This window comes from Montipora foliosa, chromosome 9 (genome assembly GCF_036669935.1).
Source record: "Montipora foliosa isolate CH-2021 chromosome 9, ASM3666993v2, whole genome shotgun sequence".
Taxonomy (NCBI): Eukaryota; Metazoa; Cnidaria; class Anthozoa; order Scleractinia; family Acroporidae; genus Montipora; species Montipora foliosa.
The window spans coordinates 48,302,892-48,326,194 of record NC_090877.1 but is presented as its reverse complement, the minus strand read 5'-3'; the positions used below and the strand labels follow the sequence as shown (position 1 = coordinate 48,326,194).

General features: G+C 39.9%; 3 protein-coding genes across 3 annotated transcripts in view; 1 reads left to right on the top strand and 2 right to left on the bottom strand.

The window, feature by feature from the left end:
- The first annotated feature begins 38 nt into the window (after positions 1 to 38).
- On the top strand, positions 39 to 5,102 carry LOC137969751 (hsp70-binding protein 1-like). The gene is made up of 7 exons (XM_068816105.1): positions 39 to 171; positions 1,451 to 1,631; positions 2,168 to 2,225; positions 3,127 to 3,290; positions 3,719 to 3,874; positions 4,218 to 4,432; positions 4,961 to 5,102. Exons 1-7 carry the CDS (start codon positions 43 to 45, stop codon positions 5,051 to 5,053), a joined length of 996 nt encoding a protein of 331 aa, XP_068672206.1. The 5' UTR covers positions 39 to 42; the 3' UTR covers positions 5,054 to 5,102.
- Positions 5,103 to 5,243: 141 nt separating this feature from the next.
- Positions 5,244 to 5,968, bottom strand: LOC137969752 (uncharacterized). The gene has a single exon (XM_068816106.1). It carries the CDS (start codon positions 5,954 to 5,956, stop codon positions 5,462 to 5,464), a length of 495 nt encoding a protein of 164 aa, XP_068672207.1. The 5' UTR covers positions 5,957 to 5,968; the 3' UTR covers positions 5,244 to 5,461.
- A 1,837-nt stretch (positions 5,969 to 7,805) lies between these two features.
- Positions 7,806 to 23,303, bottom strand: part of LOC137969586 (lutropin-choriogonadotropic hormone receptor-like) — a 36,164-nt gene continuing 20,666 nt past the window's right edge. The window contains exons 4-17 of the mRNA XM_068815893.1: positions 22,803 to 22,874; positions 22,452 to 22,523; positions 22,231 to 22,302; positions 21,405 to 21,476; positions 20,100 to 20,168; positions 19,314 to 19,385; positions 18,413 to 18,484; positions 17,732 to 17,797; positions 16,954 to 17,025; positions 16,307 to 16,372; positions 15,360 to 15,428; positions 15,042 to 15,113; positions 14,246 to 14,317; positions 7,806 to 13,325 (exon numbers count right to left, since the gene is read on the bottom strand). Coding sequence (XP_068671994.1) covers positions 11,732 to 13,325; positions 14,246 to 14,317; positions 15,042 to 15,113; positions 15,360 to 15,428; positions 16,307 to 16,372; positions 16,954 to 17,025; positions 17,732 to 17,797; positions 18,413 to 18,484; positions 19,314 to 19,385; positions 20,100 to 20,168; positions 21,405 to 21,476; positions 22,231 to 22,302; positions 22,452 to 22,523; positions 22,803 to 22,874 — 2,512 coding nt within the window. The 3' untranslated portion in view covers positions 7,806 to 11,731. The remainder of the gene's footprint in view (positions 13,326 to 14,245; positions 14,318 to 15,041; positions 15,114 to 15,359; positions 15,429 to 16,306; positions 16,373 to 16,953; positions 17,026 to 17,731; positions 17,798 to 18,412; positions 18,485 to 19,313; positions 19,386 to 20,099; positions 20,169 to 21,404; positions 21,477 to 22,230; positions 22,303 to 22,451; positions 22,524 to 22,802; positions 22,875 to 23,303) is intronic.

Below are 23,303 nucleotides of genomic sequence, written 5' to 3'. Positions count from 1 at the left end.
AATCTCTCCGAGTAACTGCCAAAGATAAACTGATCATTAGTTATGGGAGAAAGCGAAAGAAATGGTCGGAGATATCCACAAAATTTGCAAGGATTACTTCGATTTGCTGTGGATCATAGTGATGATCCACAAGGAGATACCTCAAGTGTATTGCAGGAAATGAGTGAAGAGGTACAGTATATATGGTGCTTAAAGTGTTGTTGCATGCTCTGGTTAATTTGATTGCAGCATTGTTTTCATTTGGAAAGCAACTCATGGAATAAACAGGACTACATGTGACTGAAACATTACGGCACGTGCACATATGCTAAAAGTCATTTTTGTTTGTGTGATAACTGTAACAGCTCTGCAGAGATGCCAACCTATGGAGATCTAAAATCTGGAGATTTTTTCCAGCTGGTCTCCCCTCCCCTCCCCCCTCGATCAACCTACCCACTCCCCCCCCCTCCTTAAACCCACCCACCCATCCCCCAGCAGCTCCTTCAGAATACAAGAATATTCTGCTGCCATTGTGAATTTGCGGGAAAACAGGGTACTTATAATTATGTCAAGAATTTTTCAGTATTGGTTAATCGGAGATCCAATCAAACAATCGGTTATATATATATGGCTATGATAGCTAAAGGAAGTCATTTTGTTTAGTTCTATTAACGTGTGTTTGAAACTCAGAGATGAAGAAGTGCATTAAGAAACAATGAAATGAATTTGAAAATATCGATTTTTTTTAAAACTTGGGGATGCAATTTGAGTCTAGAATGGAGAAACGTCTGTAAAAGGTTCAGAGTCGTTTTTATCCGGGAGATTTAATGACCCGTACAGGAGACCGGGAGATTCGTTCCATATCCGGGAGTTGGCACGTATAGCTCTGCCTTAATGGGCTGATTGGTTGACATTGGACGCGGAAACAATAATTTGCGACGTTCACCTGTCATGATTGCTGATATGTGGCTCCTGTACGTTGTGTTGAAGTGTTAAACAACAATTCTACAACAGGAGCCACATATTGGCAATCATGACAGGTGAACATCACAAATACCAATGTGCTGACCAGAGCCTCGTTAAGGGGTCTTTCGATACAGTGGTTGGCTCGTCTTCAGAATAATAGGAAAGTGTTTGTAAACAGGTATCTTCCTCATTCTCACAAATGTAATCTGCAATATTCTGTCTTACACCTCCTTTTGTTTGTTATCCATCATCAAAATGTCCTGAACATTTAACAATTATTCAAAGGCGGGATGAATATCAGTGAATAGTTTTTATTCACGGACATTCACCAAGCCTGAGGTGAATAATTGTTTTAGTATAACTAGTCTGTCGTAGGTGATTATCTGAAATTTTTAAATATGCATTTTCTTTAAAACAATTAATATTTCTTTGTCTGTCACATCGACCAAACGGCTTGCAGCCATTTGAGTCTCTTATGATCTTGTTTTTTTCTTGGTTATTTAAGAGGAGAAAATGGCTCCAGGAAGCATTAGCTTCTGTTACTGAAGATACGTTTGTGAAAAGAATGATGGAGCATTTGCAAACTTTGGATAAACCAGACAGTGATGATGAAGATGAACTTGTCAAGAAAGAGGATGCTTTTGAAGACTTGCAGGAAATAGTGGACAACATAGACAATGCAAATGGTCTGTATGCTGACAATGTAAATTACCCTGCAAGCAGAGTCTCTTTCAATCTTCCTAGATAAGTCTGGAAGAGGAAGGAAGACTCTGCCACCCACCTCAACTTTCTTTGATTTGCCGTTTATCCAAAGAAATGGATGAATCAGTCCAGTTTCAACTTGTCAAACCTGGTTTTTTTTATTTGTGCGCATGATCAATCGCCACACATCGTCAATATTTTTTTAAAGAATTTTACAACAGCATGACAATTTTTAACTGTCTAAATTCCCATGAGTATTTCCTCCGTATGTCAATTACAGAAACTATTTTGCTAGAAATTATTGAGAAAGCTAGTAACAGTAATCTTAGTGGTATGACTCGATCCATCATTTGCTTTCTACCTAACTTGATTCTCTTGCCTAATTTAAAAGTTAGAGACAGCTTTGGAGAGAGCTTTACATTATTTAATTTTGCCTTTTTGCTGTAATTAATATTATTACTTTTAACCGAGTTCAACTTAAATTGCCAGCTGATGGTCACAATGTTGTTTTTCCTTTCAGATTTCCACAAGATTGGAGGTTTTAAAGTTATGCTCAAGTGTCTTTCAAGTGAACAAAGGTATGTTTGCCAAAATTGTATGACTGCACTATCTGGAAAATGAACTCACTCAATTCCATTTTGGCAGCAATAATAGCACAGTGGCAAGATCACTTGGTTATCTTCTCTGCTCTGAGAGGTTTTTCTCCTGGTACTCCACAGTTTTGTGGGAGGCGTGGTGGCCTCATGGTTATTGCTCTCAACTCCAGAGCGAATTGTCTGGGTTTGGGCCCTGGCCAGGGAAGTTGTGTTGTGTTCTTGGGCAAGACGCGTTACTCTCACGGTGCCTCTGACTGCACCCAGGTGTATAATTGGGTACAGGGGAATATGCTGGGGGTAACCCTGTGAGGGACTGGCATCCCATCCAGGGAGTAGAAATACTCTCCTAGTCGCTTCATGCTACTGAAACTGGGGATAAGCTCCAGCCTGATGGGCCAATTGGCTCGTATGCAGACTTTACCTTTATCTACTCCACAGTATTTCCCCTCCCCACAAAAACCAACTTACAGTTTTATTGATATGAATTGATTTGAAAATTGATTTCTGTACAGTGTCCCAATTTAGTGCACCAGAGCTTAATAATACAAATGACAATTCTTCATCATTCTTCAACCCTTCACATTCCATCCTACATCTTCAACACTTTCTCAGTTTAGACTTTTGCATGTTACAGTGTGACGCACCTTACCGTGGCCACCTAACAAAGTGTTTTACAAATTATCCGCTAATCAGGGTGTGCGAATTTCAGTCACGCCTACTTGCAAAGTTCATGCAGTTGTTATTTGAACACCATTGCATGGTTTGTTGAGTTGACGTATTTACACGTAGTTGTCAAATGTGAAAGTTTGTTGGGTGGCCAAGGTAAGGAGCGTTGCACTGTTAACGTGCAATGAATTAAACTTTTAATTTTTTTTAACATCAGTTCAATACGATGGAGAGCAGCTGATACTCTGGCTGTCTGTGTTCAGAATAATTCATACTGTCAAAAGGCTGCATTGGAGATGAATATTCTTCCAGTTCTCACTAACCTTCTTCAGTCCGACCAATCAGAGCAAGTACAGGTGAAAGCCTTGTTTGCGATATCAAGTAAGTGGTCATGTAGCTGAAGATATTTGAAATCTAATTATAAACTGGTCAACAACAACAGCAGTCCTAAACCCTTTGACATCAAAACAGGCCTGAAGCGGCCAGATTTTACTTGTCAGTGGAGAACCCCAGGGAGTCAATGGGTAAAACAAAATGTTAACGTCCCACATAATTACAAACCCTACCAGTGGTTTCCTTCTCCAAGTAGAAATGCTAATCAGGACAAGGGAGGTGTGCCCCCTTTCCCCCTCTTTGAGTCATAGCCTTGTCTGTGTTGTGAAGCTCTTCTTTTATGGGATATTTACCAAATAATAAAATTATTGTTAAACTTTATCGGTGAAGTCAACAGTTTGACTTTTATTGTAGCTGCCCTGTTGTACATTGTTAATAATAATGACAGTGATGATGCTGTAGGGTCATTGTTTCAGGTCTGACAAGGGCTTTTCAACCAGGAGAAGATGCATTCTTAAGAGATGATGGATTTTCTCTGCTGATGAAGGCAATGCAAGATGACAGCGACAAACTGGTAACCAAGTCAGCTTTTATGTTATGGAATATGCTGTTGGCAAATCCTTCACATAAAGGTATCTTACATTTTGCAAAGGTGCAGAATATGATTTGATATTGTTTAATTCACCCATTCATAAATCCCTTGAGATGGAAAACTGAGGAAACATTTACTTCTGAGGGAATTTTGTGGTGCAATCTGCAAAAATTATATCTTGAAAAATAGTTAGGATTTGACAAACAACCTCAACAGTCACGAGTGTTATTCATATAGCCTCTCAACTAAGTCACCAGTGTGTCCTGTTAAAACTCATGAAAGTTTCTCAGCGAGAAAAAAATCCAAGTTCATAGTAATGTTATTCAAAATACTATTTCTAGTTAATGGCATCATTAAATTCTTTTATGTTTTTTTATTTATAGACACACTATTTAAAATGGGATTCATTGAACAGCTAGTTGGTCTGCTACACAAACCTCAGAAATCGTCGCATGAACATATCATCAGGCTATTAGGTGATTTTTTGAATGATTATCCTCAAAGCATTGATGAGTGCCGCAGACCTGAATTTCAGCTGGAGAAGCTGCTCGAGGCAAAAATTACATTTATGGTTGAAGAGGATGCAGACAGATATGAGGTGAGTCATAGAAATATTGCTTAGTAAATGGCTTGATTCACAATAGTCAGGGGCTGGCTAATCTCTTTTAAAAAGTTAGAGAAATCCATTTACATTGCTGTTGTCCATTTTTGAAAACGTACTGTTAGTCTTTAAATCTTTCTTACTTGCTCGTCCATGTCCAAGTTTTTTTCATAATTTTTTTCAGCTGCTTTCTTTCCAACATACAGGCATAATTAACTTTCTATCATTCTGTTGCCTGGCCCTGGGATATGTACATGTATGGTAATTGAGCATAAAGAGGGAACAGAGCAGAAACAAATACATCAGTCTCTTTCCCATCTACACAATTAGTTAGTTCCAGGATCATAACCATATAATATAGGGAAACTGGGGAGCAAGGGATCCTGAAAATAACTACCAGCTATGGGAAGTTATCTCTGAAGTGTACTGTAAGTCATATTGTATTAACAAATAGCAATGAACACCGAACAATAAAACCATGTAATGTTACTACTACTCAAACCAAAACTACATTTTCATTTTTAGGAGGCAATTATAAACTGCAAGAAAGTGCTAAGAATGTGCTTCGGAAAACAAAGCAAAGCAGAACTGGAAGTAGGAAATGACTCTTTAAGATAACACTGTAACAAAAAACGTATTGGCGACTATATAAAGCATATACACATGACATGACTTCCTTCTTCACTTGACTCTTTCTCTTTAAGCAATTTGTTGAACAAGAAGAAACTTCTCTTACACTCACCCTTAAAATGCACATTCTAAAAAATAAAACAACAAATCACTTTGTTCTTAGAAAATTACCCTTGCAATCAAATGATTCCGTAAATTGAAGCTTTTCTATGAATCTATGAGACCGCTTACCACCAAACGCCCCCTGCCACCCCCTCCAACCCCCTCCACCCTTGAACGAAACAAACAACGATCAGTGCGGTGTGGGAGCGTTGCGTGACGACACAATGAAAGGTTGCTTGGTTTACTACCCTGCCTGAATCACGTTTCGCTTGTTTGTCCGAAAACTGCGTCTCGTCACTTTAAACAAAACTTCTCCACGATTTCCTTGTGCTGTGGAAACAGTGTCAGCATGTTGTCTCTGTCGCCGACTTCACAATCTTCGTATTCAAATCCGGGACCTGCAGCTTCACTGAAAACACAGTAGCTCGTCTTGTCTTGCAGCTCGAGAGCAAACCACACGTTCTTCGGTACATGACAGTGAAATCGTGCTTTTAAATCCTTAGACGGGTCTCCAATTATTTTATTTTCGTACTTGCCCTCTTCGGTTATCATATGCAAGACAATGTGGCCTCCTCTGTGATAGAAGTAGGTCTCCTCCGACTTCATTTTATGCCAAGCGTTTATATCGGTGCCGCGTAACAGGAGGTAAATCACAGAGTACGCATCTCTTACTTCACGCCCAGAGCCGTCCAAAGGTTTCACGGTTGTTTTCGCATGCATGGACTCTGCGTATAAGCCTCCTATAGGAAGTGGCACTAGACCAAGCGTTTTGATGAATTCGTCCGCCATTACAAAACCCCGGATGAGAATCCCTTCTTCCCAGTCTCTACTCTCTGACGTTGCCCTCATTTTCGTTCCCAGATTCCATTCTCTTTGGGCGCTTGCCTTTTGTCAGAACTGACCGGCCAGACCCAATAATTTGCAAAGAAAATGCAACAATTTGAAGGACCACTTGCATGATAATCCCTCGCATTCTTCTCGGGGAGTTTATATCATCCTCGACGTGTGTTAATTTGGATGCGTTGTAGAGTTAGTCCTTCGAAATGCCAGGTCTGACCGGTCAGTTCTGTCAAATGGAAAGCGCCCTTATTCTTTTTCTTTCACTTTTTTTATCCCGACAAGCGAACTCCGAAATGATTTATTTTAAGCAGTGTTCTGGCGTCATTGTTCTTTACTGCCGTTGGTCGCCCAGTAATTACTTAGACTTCCTCATGGTATGAAGCGATTACATGAGACCGGTACAAAGTTATGATTGGTCTGTAACCGTTATTGAAATTGTGAGAAGGATTTACGTACCGGTCTACTCCCGGGGATCCAAGCCTTAAAGGAGAGAGAAAGGGGGGGGGGGGGGGGGGGGGAGAGGGGACTACTTTGCACCGCCGACTGGTTGGCGTCGAAATACTGTGCTGGTGGTTGCGGGATCAAAAATTTCGCCCGGACCAACACTCAGGGTCTTTAAATAATTGAGGAGAAAGTGCTGCTTTTAATGGTTAGACTCTCTAGTCTTCTCGGATAAGGACGATAAACCGTAGACCCCGTCTCGTAACCCTTCAATGTTCACACAACCCTGTGAAAGTAAAAGAACCCACACGCTATTCGCAAAGTGTAGAGCTTGGAGTCCCGGTGTTGTGGTCTGTTCTCTGTGGTATGACTATTTTGTTGAATTCCTGGTACGCTGTATGGTGCATTCTGATTTAGGAGCATCCAGTTAAAAGATAAAGGGAGCGCTCGCGCAAATGAAACGAATTGCTTCCATCTCAGAACGTCTTCCACGCAAAGTATTGTCAGCTTTTGCAATCAATGCGCGATGTCCTCGGTTACGAACACTCAAACTAGGGTACTATAGCTGCTCGCTCTTCCTCAGAGACTCCTGATTCTACTCTTTCCTACCATCTCGTACCTTTCTATGCGGCGTGAGGCAGTGCGGCTCAGTGTTTAGTGCTCTTGCCTTGAGATCCGTGGATCCGGCTTCAAGACCCGTTCTGACCTCTCGTTGAATTTTTTCTTGATAGTCATGGGTTCAACTTCTCAACTGCTCTTATAAATAGCCAACTGGTTTGCCTCCGGCCAGTTGGCATTCTTAAAGTGCCTCAGCCCTGTGATAAAAGAAAATCACGTCCGTTTTTTCTTCAGATTTTGAAAGTGTGTTTGCTTAACATCTGACCGGCAAAATTTTGAACTTTGATTTTTATCCAAAGGCCGTTTAGTTTGAGTGTAAGTTTTGGATTTCACTGTCCGCATTACTCACGTTCAAAACTGACTGATTGGACCTCAGAGGGTTGGATCCAGGGAAAAGTTGACGTCAAAGGCTCACTAGCTTAAAATTACAGCGTGTGAATGCAGCTTTTTATATATGCAAAACGCGAGCTTAAAAGTCTGAAAGCCCAAAACTCCCGTGCTGCATTTTAATTATGCGGCGTACACACGCATTGCATTCTCAAATTTGTGACCCTTTGACGTAATTTTGTTCTCGATCCCTTTGGTCGCTTGGTGTTTAGTTAACACAGTTTTGAAATCCAAAGAAAAATAAGAATTGATTTTTTGGTCACAGGGGCACTTTAAAAGTTGTTGTTGTTGTTGTTGCTCTGTTCTGTCATTTCGTTGGCACTCAGAGAAAGACCCTTTGGCGAGTGGTCAATTAAGTTATGTATTGTACTGTAGTATGGTATGCACGCAAGTTCCATCTTTTTCCCCTGTCTATCAAAATGATATATGTCCACACACACTCTTGTCTTGAAAGTTGTTTGCGTTTCTATATACATTCACATTTACAGCATGTTACAGAAAACCATAAACTCAATGGTAAGAGGAACTAATGCATGAATTGAAAATCAAGGTGACTACTGTCATTTTCTGCGAGAAATCGTTACTTTTCCCCTTTTATGCACAGTCACCTTAATTTAACTCTATTTCCACTAGATTATGATTTTTATCAGCGTAAATCAAGCCTTTGTACTGCATTATTAAGTAGAGAAATTAAGGAGGAATTGATCAAGAACCATAGAAATTGCAATGCCAGAGAAGGCAAATTTTAAAAAAAACACGCGCATACGCTATTTCCTTGAAGGAAACAGCCTATGCACATGAGGAGTACCTCTCCTCAGAGTTGATGAAACATCCATCAACTGGGTTGGTCTCTGCAAAACTGCAATTATTTGAGCACATTTGTCTTATTCCGTGGATAGGATATATAAGAATACGAATTTCCCCTTGTTATCACAAGTTCGCGTCAAAAATTGTATGAAGAGGCGCCCATTACAGTGCAACGCGCCTTACCGTGGCCACCCAATAAACTTTCACATTTGACAACTACGTGTAAGTACGTCAACTCAACAACCCAATGGTGTTCAACTTACAACCGAGCGAACTTTTCAAGGAGGCGTGACTGTCAATCAAATTCGCACACCCTGATTGCCGTATAAGTTTTAAAAAACTTTGTTAGGTGGCCACGGTAAGGCGCGTCGCACTGTAAGTAAGTGTATTTGGAATGGACGTTTTCGTCGCGGCATTGCTATTCTAATTGCTGCAACTCCCCGTTCTTTTTGTACGATCAGTCTTGAATACATTAAATACAGTTGCAATTTAGAGCGCAAAAACTAAAAATAGCCCTGAGAACAATTTAAATGGCGTTAATGACAAGTCCTACAAAAACAAAGAAAACCACGCTTTCACGAGTTCCCTAAATTCTGGCATAAATACATCTATTAAATTTGTGCTACACCATTTTCAAGGACGCAAGTTTACATTAGTGCTAAATTTATCCAAACGAAATTGGCCCCCCAATAAATTCAAAAGTATTGGACCCTCTTGGAAAAGAGAATATACAGTTAAAATCACTGATGACCTATTTCATTGTTTAGGTTAAAAAATAGAGTACTGATGCCTGGGCGGTTTTCAGTTGTTATTTCCAGATAGTAATTTTTGCTTGTACTTTGTTATTGTTGTCCTTTATTTGGTGATTGACCAATGAATCTCGTGACGAATCTCGCGTTAATTATGCGTTCAATCAGAAACAGCGAACTGTAACTTTCTCTCCTCGGAACGAGTTTTTCCAGCCGCTGAATGCATTCGTTAAGAGCTCTGATTGGCTCAGTCGGAATTGAGCTGTCAATCGTGATTGACCGAAACGAGGCCTCAGGCTTGCGTTTTGATTTTACGACTTCTAAACCATTCTCTATGCAGGTTGTAGTCTTTTGTGACTTTCTTTTTGTTCTAAATCTGACCAACGGAATAAATAGAATACAGTTTCCTCAGAACACATAGAATACTCGCTCTATCGAGTGACCCACCTTGACAGTCTCTGCTTCTTTGGTCACTGCATACTCAGTTTTAATAGCACCTATTTTCTTCTATTTTTATATATTTTTAATTCGGCAGTTGACGAAAAATATAAAAAAGAGTCTGCAAATGAAGGCAAAATAGAATTTTGGGGTCATAAATGCGCGAAGAGAGATTCGGTAGCAGTGAGTACCGCCGAGCTCACACGGGAGAACTGGTGCTGTGACTAGATTGACATCAACACGATCTCTTCTTCAAATAAAGGGTTATCCTTCATTGTCAGTTCGCTCTAAATGAAGTTTAGTCCTCCATTTAGATTACTCTGTCCCAGGACTTGTGGTAGCAAATAAAAAGAAAAAAGTAAAAGTGGCCCCTGGACAGGATTTGAACCCGGATCACCCACTTTGAAGGAACTGTTTTTATCCACTTAACCACTAAAGATCAACTTACTAGAAAATGTGCAGAATATTTACCAAGACTAATTAGTATATATGTAAAATCATTGCTGAATAATGGTTAAGTCTGAAGCTTGATTTTAAAATGGTTAGCTTTATCTTGAAGTTTGCATGGTAACAGACATTTTTCACAGTGTAAGCTTGCTTGTTACTTATCCTCATCTGGCCCATGAGGACTCGCTTGTTAGCGGGTGTTAATACACGTTTACAGCGGCACTTTTGTGCAGTTAGTGATGTGGTAGTCTAGTGGTTAAGGGAAGGGGTTATTAATCACACGTTCCCAGGTTCGAGCCCTGCGAGTCCAGACACTGGGGTTCGGCTTTTAAAAGAAATATGTTCATTTCCCATGATCCCTATCAAGCTTTCAGTGTCCAAAATGAACGATAATTCTTCACTTGGAAGAAATTGACAATTAAGAATAATCCCTCAATTGAGGGAGAAACTTCGTTGTTGACATCGTCTTGATGATAGCCTGTTCCAGGCTACCAGATAGTCGGGAAAACGAAAACAACTGCGTGTGAAAAGCGAGTGGGGCTTGGTTCCCCCACTCATTTTTCGCACGAATTTTTTTCTCTTTCCCGACCGTCTGGGAGCCTGGAACAGGCTACCTTGATGACGTGATGATGATGATGATGATGGTGGTGGTCATGGCAACGGTGATGGCGTGATCGGAGCCATCGTCCGGCCCCTTCGTTGAAAAGTATACTATGCTATCGGACTATGCGTTCGTTTGGAAACGTTACTCCATTCACTAAAATCGGCACAAAAACAAACAGAAAGTCTCGAAAGAACGCACCATTGCTTCACAACAGTAAAAGCCTCGCTCTGATGTTGACGAGCTTCCGTTTTTTAAAATTATGTTTGAAATATGATAACAATAAGGCAAAACCGGTTTGCTTGCGTCTTGGTTTTCTTTCTCTTTGTAGCTATCTTTTAAACATTTAAATTTCGCACTTTTCAAAAGAATAAAAGTAAGTGATTCCTCCTTAAAGAACTCAGAATTTTTTGCTTTCTACTGAGTTTGAGTGGTCCGTGATGTGAAAAGCATGGTAACGCAATAAATATGAGTGAAAATTATTTGTGTATTTCTCCGGAACTACATCCCTTGGGCATCCCGTTGCTTGATATGTTAAACAGTTTTGAGTTGTTCAAAAAACCTACAGAAGCGCGGTTATTTTAAATTGTCGGTTAGGAATGCCGGTTAACAGTGAAAAGACAGGAAAATTATTATTTTGAGTGAAAGTCAGATGCCATGCAATGAAAACCGAAAAAAATGCACCAGTTGATTCTTGTCGGAAGAATCTTTAAATTTAAACCCTAAAGCCCTTTGGGCACCGAATAACAATAACATTTAAGACTTGAATAAAGTAGTTGTATAATTTTACAGTGTTTCGATAAATATGAAAGTATGCAGTTGAATGTACTGAGCTCGTAAGCCACAAACAGCTTTACTAGCCTACCGAAGGCTCTCGGTTGGTCGAGAGAAGCGAAAGGATGGGCGCTAAAAAAAACGGGCGAGGACTGGAGAGAAGCTTGTTGTTCGGCCTCTCCCTAAACTTTCCGAGTAATTGTGTTGTTCTTCGCACTTTTTGAGACGTCGTTGTTCCCCACTATCTTAGACCCTGCCATTGCACAGCAAAAGCAAGCCAACGTTTGCAAACAAAGAATCACGATCAAATGTGAGCGATTCTTATTCGCAATCGTTAGAATTGGGTAACGCTCACGGGCGCTTTGAGCTTGGCATTCAAGGGGTACCTAGTACCCAACATTATTTACGAATTCGTTCTCAGTCTAAAATGTTGACAAAAAACGACGGAAGCTAGCGGAACTACTATAAGGCAGTTACCCTTTCAATAACAATCTCTCGTTCTTTAGTCAGTGATTTGCTTCCTGTGTTTCCTTGAACCATAAGCCTCATTGACGGAGGAAGAGAATTTCGCCGAACATCACGACCTCGGAGTTTTGCTACCATGCCTTCTAGTCCATTGGAAGAGCTCACTTGTGAATTTCGTCGCATTTCAGCGCTTGAAATGGAATATTTCCGTCTTGAGCTCGTTAGTTTCGGAATTTGCGATGTTTTAACTTTTTTACAAAGCGAGATACAGTCTCTTTTAAACTGTCCCGTGAGTATAGCGTACAGGAATGGATTTGCGCAACTGTTTAATGGAAACACGAAGACTGTAAATATCTTGGCCTCTTTAAGGCTGACATAGTCTCCTCCAAATGCTGCAGCGAGAGAAAGGAACGTAATTGGCGCCCAGCAGGCAAAGTCCGTAAAGATGAGCAGAGCCATGCGCTGGGCAGTTCTGAAGTCATTGGTATTCCACGCGCTAGAACCGCGAATGGCGCAGTAAATTTTTATGTAACACGTGAGTATGACGATGAAAGCCGTACCATTGAGTATAAGAACTGACGTCACATAAACAAGGGATTTAGTATCCCTAGTCTCAAACGGAAGGCAAACACTGAACTTCGTGTAATCACTTACGTCGAATAACGGCAATGATGCGGTGATCAAAGCAAAACACCAACCTGTAGACATCACTACAGCGGTTTTTTTCAAACTCATTTTCTTGGTGATGTCTAGTGCATGAGTTATCGCTATGTATCGCTCCACCGTGATGACAGTTAACGTAAACACCGACGTTTCACTGGACAACACGGCAAGAAAGCCCGCTGTCTTACAACCACTGCTTAACTGCCATTCAACGCCGTAACTTCGAAAGTTCCCGCTCGTAGAAGCATCCACAATGGCCAAGAGACCGAGATAGATACCCATGCACAAATCCGCCACTGCTAAATTGCAGATTAAAAATCGAGATACGTCAATTCGAGAGCTCCGGGTGAGGATGACGAAGATGACAGTGGCGTTGCCAAGCAACGCAAGCAAGAACACGATCCAGACTCCCACTCGAAGGAACGAGGAATCCATGAGATCATCACAAGGAAAGAAAGGATCAGCTGGTTCAGGGGTGCACTTGACGTCACGAGTCTCTTCCTCCTCGATCTGAATTACATCAGGAACATTGTCTGAACTGCCCGCGTCAGTTACTCTCATGTCGTCCGAACTTCCTTCGCTGACCAAGATTGGATCAATTTCGCCCGACTCGAAACCCGAAAAATCATCGGTCGTCTGAATTGTCGAGTTATAGTCTTTGTAATTGTTTCTGAGCCAGTCGACTTGACCGTCCCATATCCAGTTGGCGTCTTTCCCTTCCTTTGTTGTTTCAGTTGACCTTTTTGTGTTTTTGGTTTCCTTTCTGAATTGGCAGCAGTGGTACGGATAATGTGCTTGAACATGTCGGATCATCGGGAGTCTTTCCGCTGGTATTTCGGTCAATTCTCTGTTGTCTCGTACATTCAGTGTCTCCAGACTTTCCAGTCCTTTTGTCGGAAGTACCTTGAAACTATTGTAGCTCAGATCACTGCAGAAAATAACACCGTCCGTCAGTAATGTCCCCCTACTGCAAAATTTATATCACTGTTTGCACTGATAGCAGAACCCACAGTGATTTATGGCCCTGGCCCATAAGTGCATTCATCGTTTTGCTCCTAATTAGCCGATATTCAAAAATACCATAATACTCTTTGTTTGTCCCTCCAAAATTTTGCATAAGCATTGTTTCCAGTTTCTCTTGGGACCGTTGTATGTCCCAAGAGAAAATAAAAATTATGCTTATGCAAAATTTTGGAAGGACAAACAAAGAGTATTATGGTATTTTTGATATCGGCTAATTAGTTTCGTTTCAAACTTTTTTTAGCAGCAAAATATGATATCATAATCATCCTGTGATTCTGCATAGAAACCTGCTCCTCCCATTCCACGAAAATAGCTGTTCCATTTCTTTGGTCCTCTGACAACAGAGGCATGTTATTCATGAAGCCGGATGGTTTATAGTGACGTAAAAATGCATAAATTTTTATACCTATGAAACGGTTAATCTTACCGTGCATGGCAAAAAATTACTACTAAAACTTTAGTTGGATACTTTTAACCACAAAAAGATCCAAGATCATTTTCGAGGGAATCTGAAATTTTGCTTTTTTTTCTATTAACGTAAAAAACCGCCTTCCTTGAGGAAAGAGGGACACCAAAACTTTCTTTTCAAAGATTGCAAGTTAGGATTTTGTTTGTGATAAGGTAGCCCGAACCGAATAGTGTAATTTAATTGCTTGCGTTTCATGTTGATGGATTCCATCATCATTTATCCACATATAACTCGAATTTATATTAAGTGAACGAAACTTAATGGGCATGTGCCCATTAAGTTTCGTTCTAGAGCCCATTTGCCCACTTGGAGATACGACATCAAAGTGATTCTATGCTAAGTGCCAGTATACTTACAGAACTCTGATCATTTTAAATGGTGAGAATGCATCCTTGGCGATGAATGTAATTTCATTGTTTGCAAGGTTCCTGCAATAAACAGAACTATTTACCTCCTAATGAATGCTACACTGTTGAGCACATTGGTCAGTGAGAGCTGCGTGTTTGACTGGTAGAGTAAGCAATTTCATTCCCCTTTAGGTAAGAAAAAAACTGAGATTTTAGGAGTAAGGTCACATTGTGATACTGCGACGCACCAGATTTGCAGTCAATTATAGATATATCGTATTCTAGATGCAGTGTTTGTCGAACGAGTCGCGTTTCTGTTCCCGCGCTGAGAGTCCTTTTTGTCATTCGCTTCATGTTCTCATTGGTCAAGATGAGAAAAAGAAATACAGAGATGGAAACGCCCAGCCCATTTCTTAGGATATGTGAACTTTTGTAATAAAGGGTTATTTTCAGAGAAGTCCACTAGGCGACATTCGATGCCATGCGATGTTGTTGCTGATTTTAAGGTAAACTGGCTTTGGTTTTTTAACGGCATTCAAAAATAACCTATAATGAAATTCTGTCGAAAAAACTTACTCTCATGTTCGTACAATCATTGCCACCGTTCAGAGAACCGCGCTGAAATAATCTCAGAGAACTCGTATTCTGGGCAATTCGAGTAAACTGTACCCTTTATGTCAGTGCCAAAACAATACATATCGAACATTTTTTCATTGCCCCATTTTTCAATGTTTGTAGCAATCGGAGTTTTCAACGATTATCTTCATGCGGCTTAAGTTATGAAGCACGTATTCAAGTTACTTACAATGTCTCCAGGCTGGTGACACCTTCGAAAGTCCTACTCTCGAGACTCTGTATCATATTGCCTTTCAGGGTTCTGGAACGTAAACTTCCAAAGTAAATAACAGTACACGAATTAATAAATACATGGTTCCCATGGGTCCAATTTGCACTTTACACTGCCACACGCACGAAACGTGGTGTTGGTCTTATCAATTCAGCCTTGAAAATTGCTAGGTACCCCTTGTTGTGAAAGAGGGAACTTCGTTGCACTTGTATTGTTACTATACAAGTTTCCTGTCAAAGATGAAACGTTAAGAGCTAAATTAAATAGAAGTCTTACAAGTCTTTAAGGTTTCCCAGATTTCTCAAGGAGCTTCCTATTGACCTGATCTGGTTGTGTTCAATTTTTCTGTTGAAATACAAAATAATGGCACTTCCGTTATTAACTCCACTCAACTAACTATAAAGTGTTTTATTTACCATGATGGCCTCTAGTGGGAGGCTCGAAATAGTTTCTCCTTTTTACAAACAAATAAACATATTCTGTCCTTAGACAAGGTTAGGATAATCATATCAAGACGAAATTTGGCCAGGGTATTAAGTACCAATCATAGATTTCTCACATCACATTTTCCTCCAAAATATAGTTACCATGGCAACGATATAAGGGCTTTCTTTGATCCTTAAAATCGACTTATATTGTCTTTTTTGAAAAAGCGGGAAGGTGAAATTTGCCCATTCAGCGTTACCAGTAATGTTAGAAATGATCTCTAAAATATTTAAAATATTTAAAATTTTCTTTTTTCACCTACAGAATTTTTTCAAATTTAAAAGACAAACGTTTTAAATTAATCTAAGCTAACATGCAAAAAATGAAAAAAATTCACCGTCTGGAAGCAGAGTAAAGTTGCAAAATCAGGAAAAATGAAGGGGTTACAAGATCAGCATTCACGCATGCGTTCCCCGCTCATTCGAGTGCGCGCGCGAGTGAAGCTACAGGCCAACACAAACGGATTTAATTAAAGTAGAGTCAATTTTCAATTTGACCTATTTGGTACAAAAAAACTTCACTTAGCTCCTACCCGGTGACTGGTGAATTTAAAAAAAGGTGAATGGAAAGGACTGTTTCAGAGTCGTTATTGCAGATTCATTTTATGTGGCACGCAGAACCGCAACGAACAAGTCTTCGACGTTCGCTTTCTTTCCTCGCGTGTTGAGGCCTCGCAATTCGCGCAGCACTAAACTTTTCCGTCTCTTGCTATGGAGGAAACAAGGTAAGATACTTACAGAACAGAAAGAGATAAACATCCCGATAGGTCAGGTATGCGTGCAATGCTGTTGAAATTCAGCGTCCTGTGTGAGGCAAAAAAGGAAAGATATATTACAAGATACCTGAAATAGTAGTAAAAAGTTGGCAGGAATTAGGATACCATAGGGAAACAGCTTATATCTGGGGAACCGTAGAAGCAGTTCAATTAGTTTTTGCCCTTTAATTTACGAGAACAAGGCTCGGGGTTTTTCTTTCAGCAGGTGAGCTAAACAGCCGAGGAGAAAATAAGGAAAAAGGACGGGGGTTTGTCCCCTCCTCTACGACAATCTTGGACAGAATTAAAGGGAACAGAAATGCCCCCTTCCCCCTTAACCGAAGATGAAGCCACGCGAAGGCCACAACGCGCCTTGTTCCCAACAATGAGTTGGGGGGGGAGGGAGGGGAGGGGGTGGTCTCAATTTTCCATTTAATCTGTCCAAGATTGCAATCTTGTACATCTTGGACAGAATAAAATGGAACAGAAATGCCCACTTCCTCCTTAATCAAAGATGAAGCCGCGGAAGACCATAACGCGCCATTTTCCCATCATTGATTTTGGGGGGAGGGTTGGTCTCAAGTTTCCATTTAATCTGTCCAAGAGTGGTAACTCAATCATTTAACTTACAAATCCAGCAACTTTTTTTGTTTCTGGCACAGATCCTCCGGCATTTTCGTTATGTCATTGACAGTCAAAGTTCTGCAGGAAAATATGAGCATTTCAGCCGGATTTTTTCGCGTTTTACACGAATATGCATAGTATCGAACAAATTAGAGATTTACTTGGCTATAACTAATAATAAAGCAGTTAAACAAGTATCGTAAACAACTGACTTGGACGGTGAAAGGTGCGGAACCTTCGAGTTCGTCACTGTCTAGATTAAGTTTATATAGATGGTTAATTAATACTAAAAAAAAAGATTTAAATGTAGATTTCGTAATTCACAAGTGAGGTTTTCTGGAGAAGTTCTGTCGTTTAGCAATGATTATTGCAAATCTTGTGTTATATAGATGACAGTATTCTGAGAGGGAGACAACACCGGAAAAGAAAATGATTTTATTTCCTTCATTTTTGACTCTACAGGTAGAAAACGTTACTCTTGATCGACTGAAATGTGTAATTGAATTTAAGTATACACGAGATGCTGGATTGCATATTGTAGACCTCACTGCCAAAATATTTTCCACAGACATTTCGAATTGCATGTACTTGACTCAGTTCATCAGACAGGTGATATGAGGATAAAGAGCAGATTGCCCTCCAAAAAGAAATAATAATAGAATAATGCGTAATGCGTTCAAGTTATGACAAGCTTGGCATCTCTTGTTCTTCTAATTATAGATTCCATCATGTGAAGTAAATGCCAAGATACACAAAGTTTACGGAAAACGAGCTTTGCACTTACAAGACTTGTAGAGAGGTTGTCCCCGTCAAGTTTGGAAATCCGTCCAACTTTACATTCACTAAAGATCTAGAAAAACCACCGAAAAGGTTATTATAAACAAAGCAAAAAATGTTTTAACTTTGTAATCAGCTTCAAATTTGTATAGAAAGTCTGTCATTACTTTTCCGCTACGCCACCTTCAACTGAATAAAGCGGAAGGTGGGCAAAGCACTTGAATCCCACCAATAATTTCCAGAGGATTGCTCTTTCAGCCTGTAGGGTGATCCAGTTTGCGAGTTGTTCGCTCTTCCGCTCCGAAACATTTTTTCGGTCCTGCATGAAGTCTTTTCACCAATAAAAGGTCTGGGGCCCGTTTCTCAAAAGTCCAGAAACTTTACGGGCCATTTTCGGGTGTCACAATTCCCTTTGTATCTCAAGAACGGAGAGGATTTAACTCGTCAAACTTCACAGTAATTTTTCTTTTTGTTACCTTTAAAACATGTTAAAAGACCGGCTTTCCAAAGCAAGCGGTTGGCAATTTCACAAATGGCTTTTCGGGCCCGAAAAGTTATCGGAACTTTCGAGAAACGGGCCCCTGGTCTGGTACCAGATCACCTGACAAATGATAATTATTCGTTTCATTTTTAAACTGGACGGGAAGGAGAAACACTAACTGTTAAAAAAGGAAACAGTCATACTCACAATCTTTCTAAGGAAGGTAAGAAGGTAAATGCCCTATTCCAAATCTTCTTGACTTTTTCCCAGGTTAATTCTCTGAAAAATCAATAAAAGAGAAAAATCGTCGTGGACTGCTTACTTTTTGGGGATTAATCTGACAAACAGCGCAAACAAAAACATTGAAATATTTCCCTATGTAACGTTTATTATTACTTGTTCAATTATTTGCCAAAGTGGAAGGAAATATCTACCACACAAGCTGAAAAACCGGAGGCCCAAAAACTTTCTAATCGAAAAGAAGGTTGCTTGAAAATGAATGGCACTTTTCCGTTAGGCAATGAGCTTGGCATTTTCCTAATCTTAATAATATATATTTAATTAACTGGTGAACTACCAACAATTGCTGCAAACAGAAGTTAGCGTTACTTTACAATGGTAAGTGTACGTTTAAGAGCTCGGCTAAAATCAATACAGAACAAATTTTGAAGAGGAAAAAGCCATCGATTAGGGAAGAGTATGTCTGTTTGGGAGTGAAATGCGGCATATATCATTGACGAAGCCGTTTGACAACGACTGAAAATAGTTTTGTTCGTGGTTGGTCTATTAACTAAAATTCTTCAAATGTACAACATTCTATCCAATAATATCGCAGATGCGCTTTGCTACATCCGCTCACCTACTTAAAGTGATTTGCCAGTTTCGTTCCAGACACAGCGCAAATCCCCGTCAGTAAGGACATTTTTTTAAATATAATATATTGATCGAATTTGAGCGGTGCACGGTAGCTTGAAACATCTTCGCTTCCGTAATCTCTTTGCAGGAGATGACTGAAATAAAATCTTGATAATTGGTTTTCGAAAATTCTGTTGAACTGAGCGACCTCTGCACTTGGGCTTCAAGGAAAGCTTTAAAGAGCCAGACTTACATTCTACGTAGTTTGTCCAACCCTCTAAAGGCGTAATCCGGTATCTCCGTGATTGGATTTTGATCAAGCTCCCTGAAAGACAATAATCGTTAACGGACAAGAGAAACGTTATACGGTCGCGCGATAGCAAAAATAACTTAGAATAGGTGGAGACGCAAAAGTGGCAATGTAGCTTTTGTGCCATTACCTTTTATAAGTATAATACTTTCAAAAATGAAGGGTTGATTCCTTAGATAACCTTTGGCGTAAAAATAGGATCGCTCTTGTATGTTATGTGTGGCTGAAATTCTTCTTCGTTTTCTCTAAATGATATTTCACTGTGCGAAACGAAAATAGAATCACAAGCCATTCCACAGATAGCCATCAGAACAAGAGGTTATACATGATAATGATATATATGATGCGACTCTGGATTTAAGGAATTAGAATGTAGTTTAAAAAGTTACAACTCAAATTCTTTGAATTGAACAATGCTAAAAAAATTAAAGGTAAGGTGAAAAGTCTCTTTCTGGCAAAACGTAGTTTTAACCTAGCATATCATCTACCATTTCTCTAAAGCATTCATTTGTGTGCACTCAGTTCACTTTCTCTTTTACATAATTTCTGTCCAGATTTTAAATTAAATCGCATCCCATAAACATTCGCAAGAATGTCATAAACCTTGTTTGTGTTCGTGTGATTGGCATTTCACTGTGACATCAACCTTTATTTCGTGCTTGCTGGGGGGCGGCTATCTAATTTAGGTTTAAAATAATCTGATCTACTGACGGCAGCTGCAGTACTTACAAGAGCCAAAGTTTCTTCGCATCTTTTATGGACTCTGGAACGCTGCTAAGATTGTTGCCTCTTAAATTTCTAAAGAAAAAATAATAAGATTGCACACTCAGCTCGGAATAGGTTTGAACGTTGGGCCAAATCCTCTAATCTTTCCAAATGTAAAGGGGAATCTTTGGTTACGACTTCGTAAACGTCAGTTGCAAGGGTTTTTAAGCTTTGATTAACGTGACCTAATGGCATGCGAAATTTGTAAGAAAAACCATACCATCCAAATCGCTCAAGAGCTTTACCATTTACCGCATTAGCGTAGCATGTGAGAAGTGAAAAGAATTTTGAGTTTAAGCTTACGGGACCCGAAATGTTCGTGAAGTTATGTAACCTTTAATAACCCCCCGAAGGCAGAATGGTCTTCGCAACCAACCAGCCTGGCCTAATGTCGGGTCTCTGGAGTCCAGACCCTCTCTATACATAACAGTACATAATGCATACTTCATTGACCACTCCCCAGTGGGGGCTTTTAAGGGCCAATGAAACACAATCAAGGAAACGAAAAAAACGAAAAAACACAATAACAACAACAACTGTTAAGAATCCCAACCGGCCTGAGGCAAACTAGTTGGCAAGCAGCAAGTGCAGCCGAGAAGTTGAACCAGAGACTACCAGGATCAAATTCAACGAGTGTTCAGAACGATTCTTGAACCCGAGAACTTCCCCCGGCGGATGTCAAGGCAAGCGCCCTAACCACTGGGCCGCACTACCTCCCAGAATCATCGGGTTTATTAAATTTTCAACCTCGGTTACTACATTTCTCGTGCTCTGATTGGTTCACTCAATCTCGGTTATCAGCTCATATACCTTAGTTGGACCTTATATGGAAATTGATTGCACCTAGCGTCGCCAAGCCTAATTTTTTTTCGCTGGAAAGCGACATTTCTTTCTAAATAAAGCAAAAGAAACCTGGTTGAGGAATATTTGGATCAATTCCGACGTTTGGAAGTACGCGAAAAGGTAATAAATGTTTTTTGTGATGAGCCTGCGTACGTCTGACCACCAGGTATTACACACCATCGCATCTTCATCAAATGTTTTCGATTTTGCTCGGATTTTCTTGCTTTTTTCGCTCGTATTTCGTACTTCCAAACTTTTGGAGTTTAAGGAATGTAATAAAACAATTATTCCATTCGCGCTTGTTGGATATGAGACTGGTTATAGCCAACTCCGCGCTACGCGCTACTTATATCGTTGGCTATCATATCCAAGGCGCGCTCTTGGAATAATTGTTAAATAGTACAAGGTGCTTACTCAGTCACTTACAATAATTCGAGCTTATCAAGGCCCTTGAAGCCTTCAACCTCGACTTCTTTTATTTCATTCTGGAACAGCGTTCTGTGAATACAAGATAGTACCGCATCATATTATTCTCGAAATGCTGCCAAAAAATCAACTAAAATCTAAATACTTTTATTCATTAACTGTGTAAAATTGTTATAGCTCTGTAGTATTAAGTTTCCCCGCAAAGGTTTTGTGGATTGTTGTTATCACGTACTTATTAGGTTCGCCATATTGATTCATTAAAACTCTTGTTGAGTTGAAAACAACATGTTGAAGTTTCATTCTACGTCTGACTGTCACCATTCAACTCTACAAAAAGAATGCTCGACTCAAGTGGGTGTTGGGCTCAACTCACTTGAAACGATGCCTAGGGGTGTGCGGGCCAAGAATCTCCATGAGACCGAATTGAATCGAGCCTTTGGAGGTGTTCATGCGACAGGAGGAACCCATGACGTTGAGCTAACAATACACACATCTCTCCTAGGAGTTATCTGTATTTAAGTCTTCTTTCGCCGAGAGCCGCCGTCACTTTGGCTAATCAATGTCGATGACTTCGTTTCTGTTACAGATGCAAAAACCCATGACTCATATACAGGAATTCTAGTTGTTAGCTCCTAGTCGTAAATTTCTAAACACGATCTGCATTCTGCGTTTTCATTGCTTTCCACCTTCATGAATAATTAATCAATTTATAAAAATGTGAAACGTGAATAAAATTGATCAGTGGCCAAGCCAAAAGGACTCAATTGACTAGGCCTGGCATCCAAGGATATTCCATATGATCAGAAGAGAGAAAATAAAGACTTACAATGTTTTTAGCTTGGAAAGTGACTCGAAAGAATTTTTTTTAATGTGACGAATTTTGTTTTGATCCAAATTCCTAAAACGAGAAAGAAAACAAACGATTAGCGACAAGTGTCAAAATAGTTTACGGCAGATTTAAATTTAGTGTTAATTGTAGGGCAAAATTCTAATTTCAGAGGGAAATCATGGGTTAGAAGAATGATGATAGAGATATGCAATACTTACAGGTACTCCAGCTTCTTAAGATTCTTTAAGGGTTCCGTCGGGACTTCCTTTAAGTCGTTGTTATCAAGCCACCTAAAACGAAATTATTCTTAAATTACTATTAACGAAAGCCTCTGACGTGTTAAATAGAAATATTCCTCTGCTATTCTCGTATTTCATTTGTGCGATCTCTTGTTTGTTTGATTTTTTGTTGTTGCTGTTGTTCTGAGGTTCAAGAACAATCGTCCCAGGCCGTCCGTGAATATCTTGTTATCAGTCTCTCTCGGGCGTGGCAATCAACGTGTCAGCCACAATAAATAGACGCTAAAAACGAGACTGGTGCTTAATTTTACGTTCATGTCTTTAACTCACAGGTGTTTAATGTTTGGAACTTTCTTGAAAGCGCCTGCGGGAATATTCTCCATTTCGTTTCCTGTCAGATATCTGAAAACGATACAAAAATATTTAACAATTATTGCATGAGAGCGCGTTGGATGTGAGATGGTAAATAGCCAAAGAGGCGCGCGGTTAATGCATTTCAACCTCGGTTAATGCATTTCTCGTGCTCTTATTGGTTCACTCAATCTCGGTTATCAGCTCATATACCTTAGTTTGCCCTTATATGGTAATTGATTGCGTTAAGAATTGCTAAGCTAATTTTTTTTTTCGCCGGAAAGCGGAATTTCCCTCTTAATGAAAAAAAACTTTTTGTGGAAAGTTTGGATCAATTCCGACGTTTAGAAGTACGCGAAAACGTAAGAAATGTTTTTGTGATGAGACTGCGTCTGTCTGACCACCAGGTATTACACAACATCGCATCTTCATCAGGTTTTTTCGATTTCGCTCGGATTGTCTCGCTTTTTTCGCTCGTAT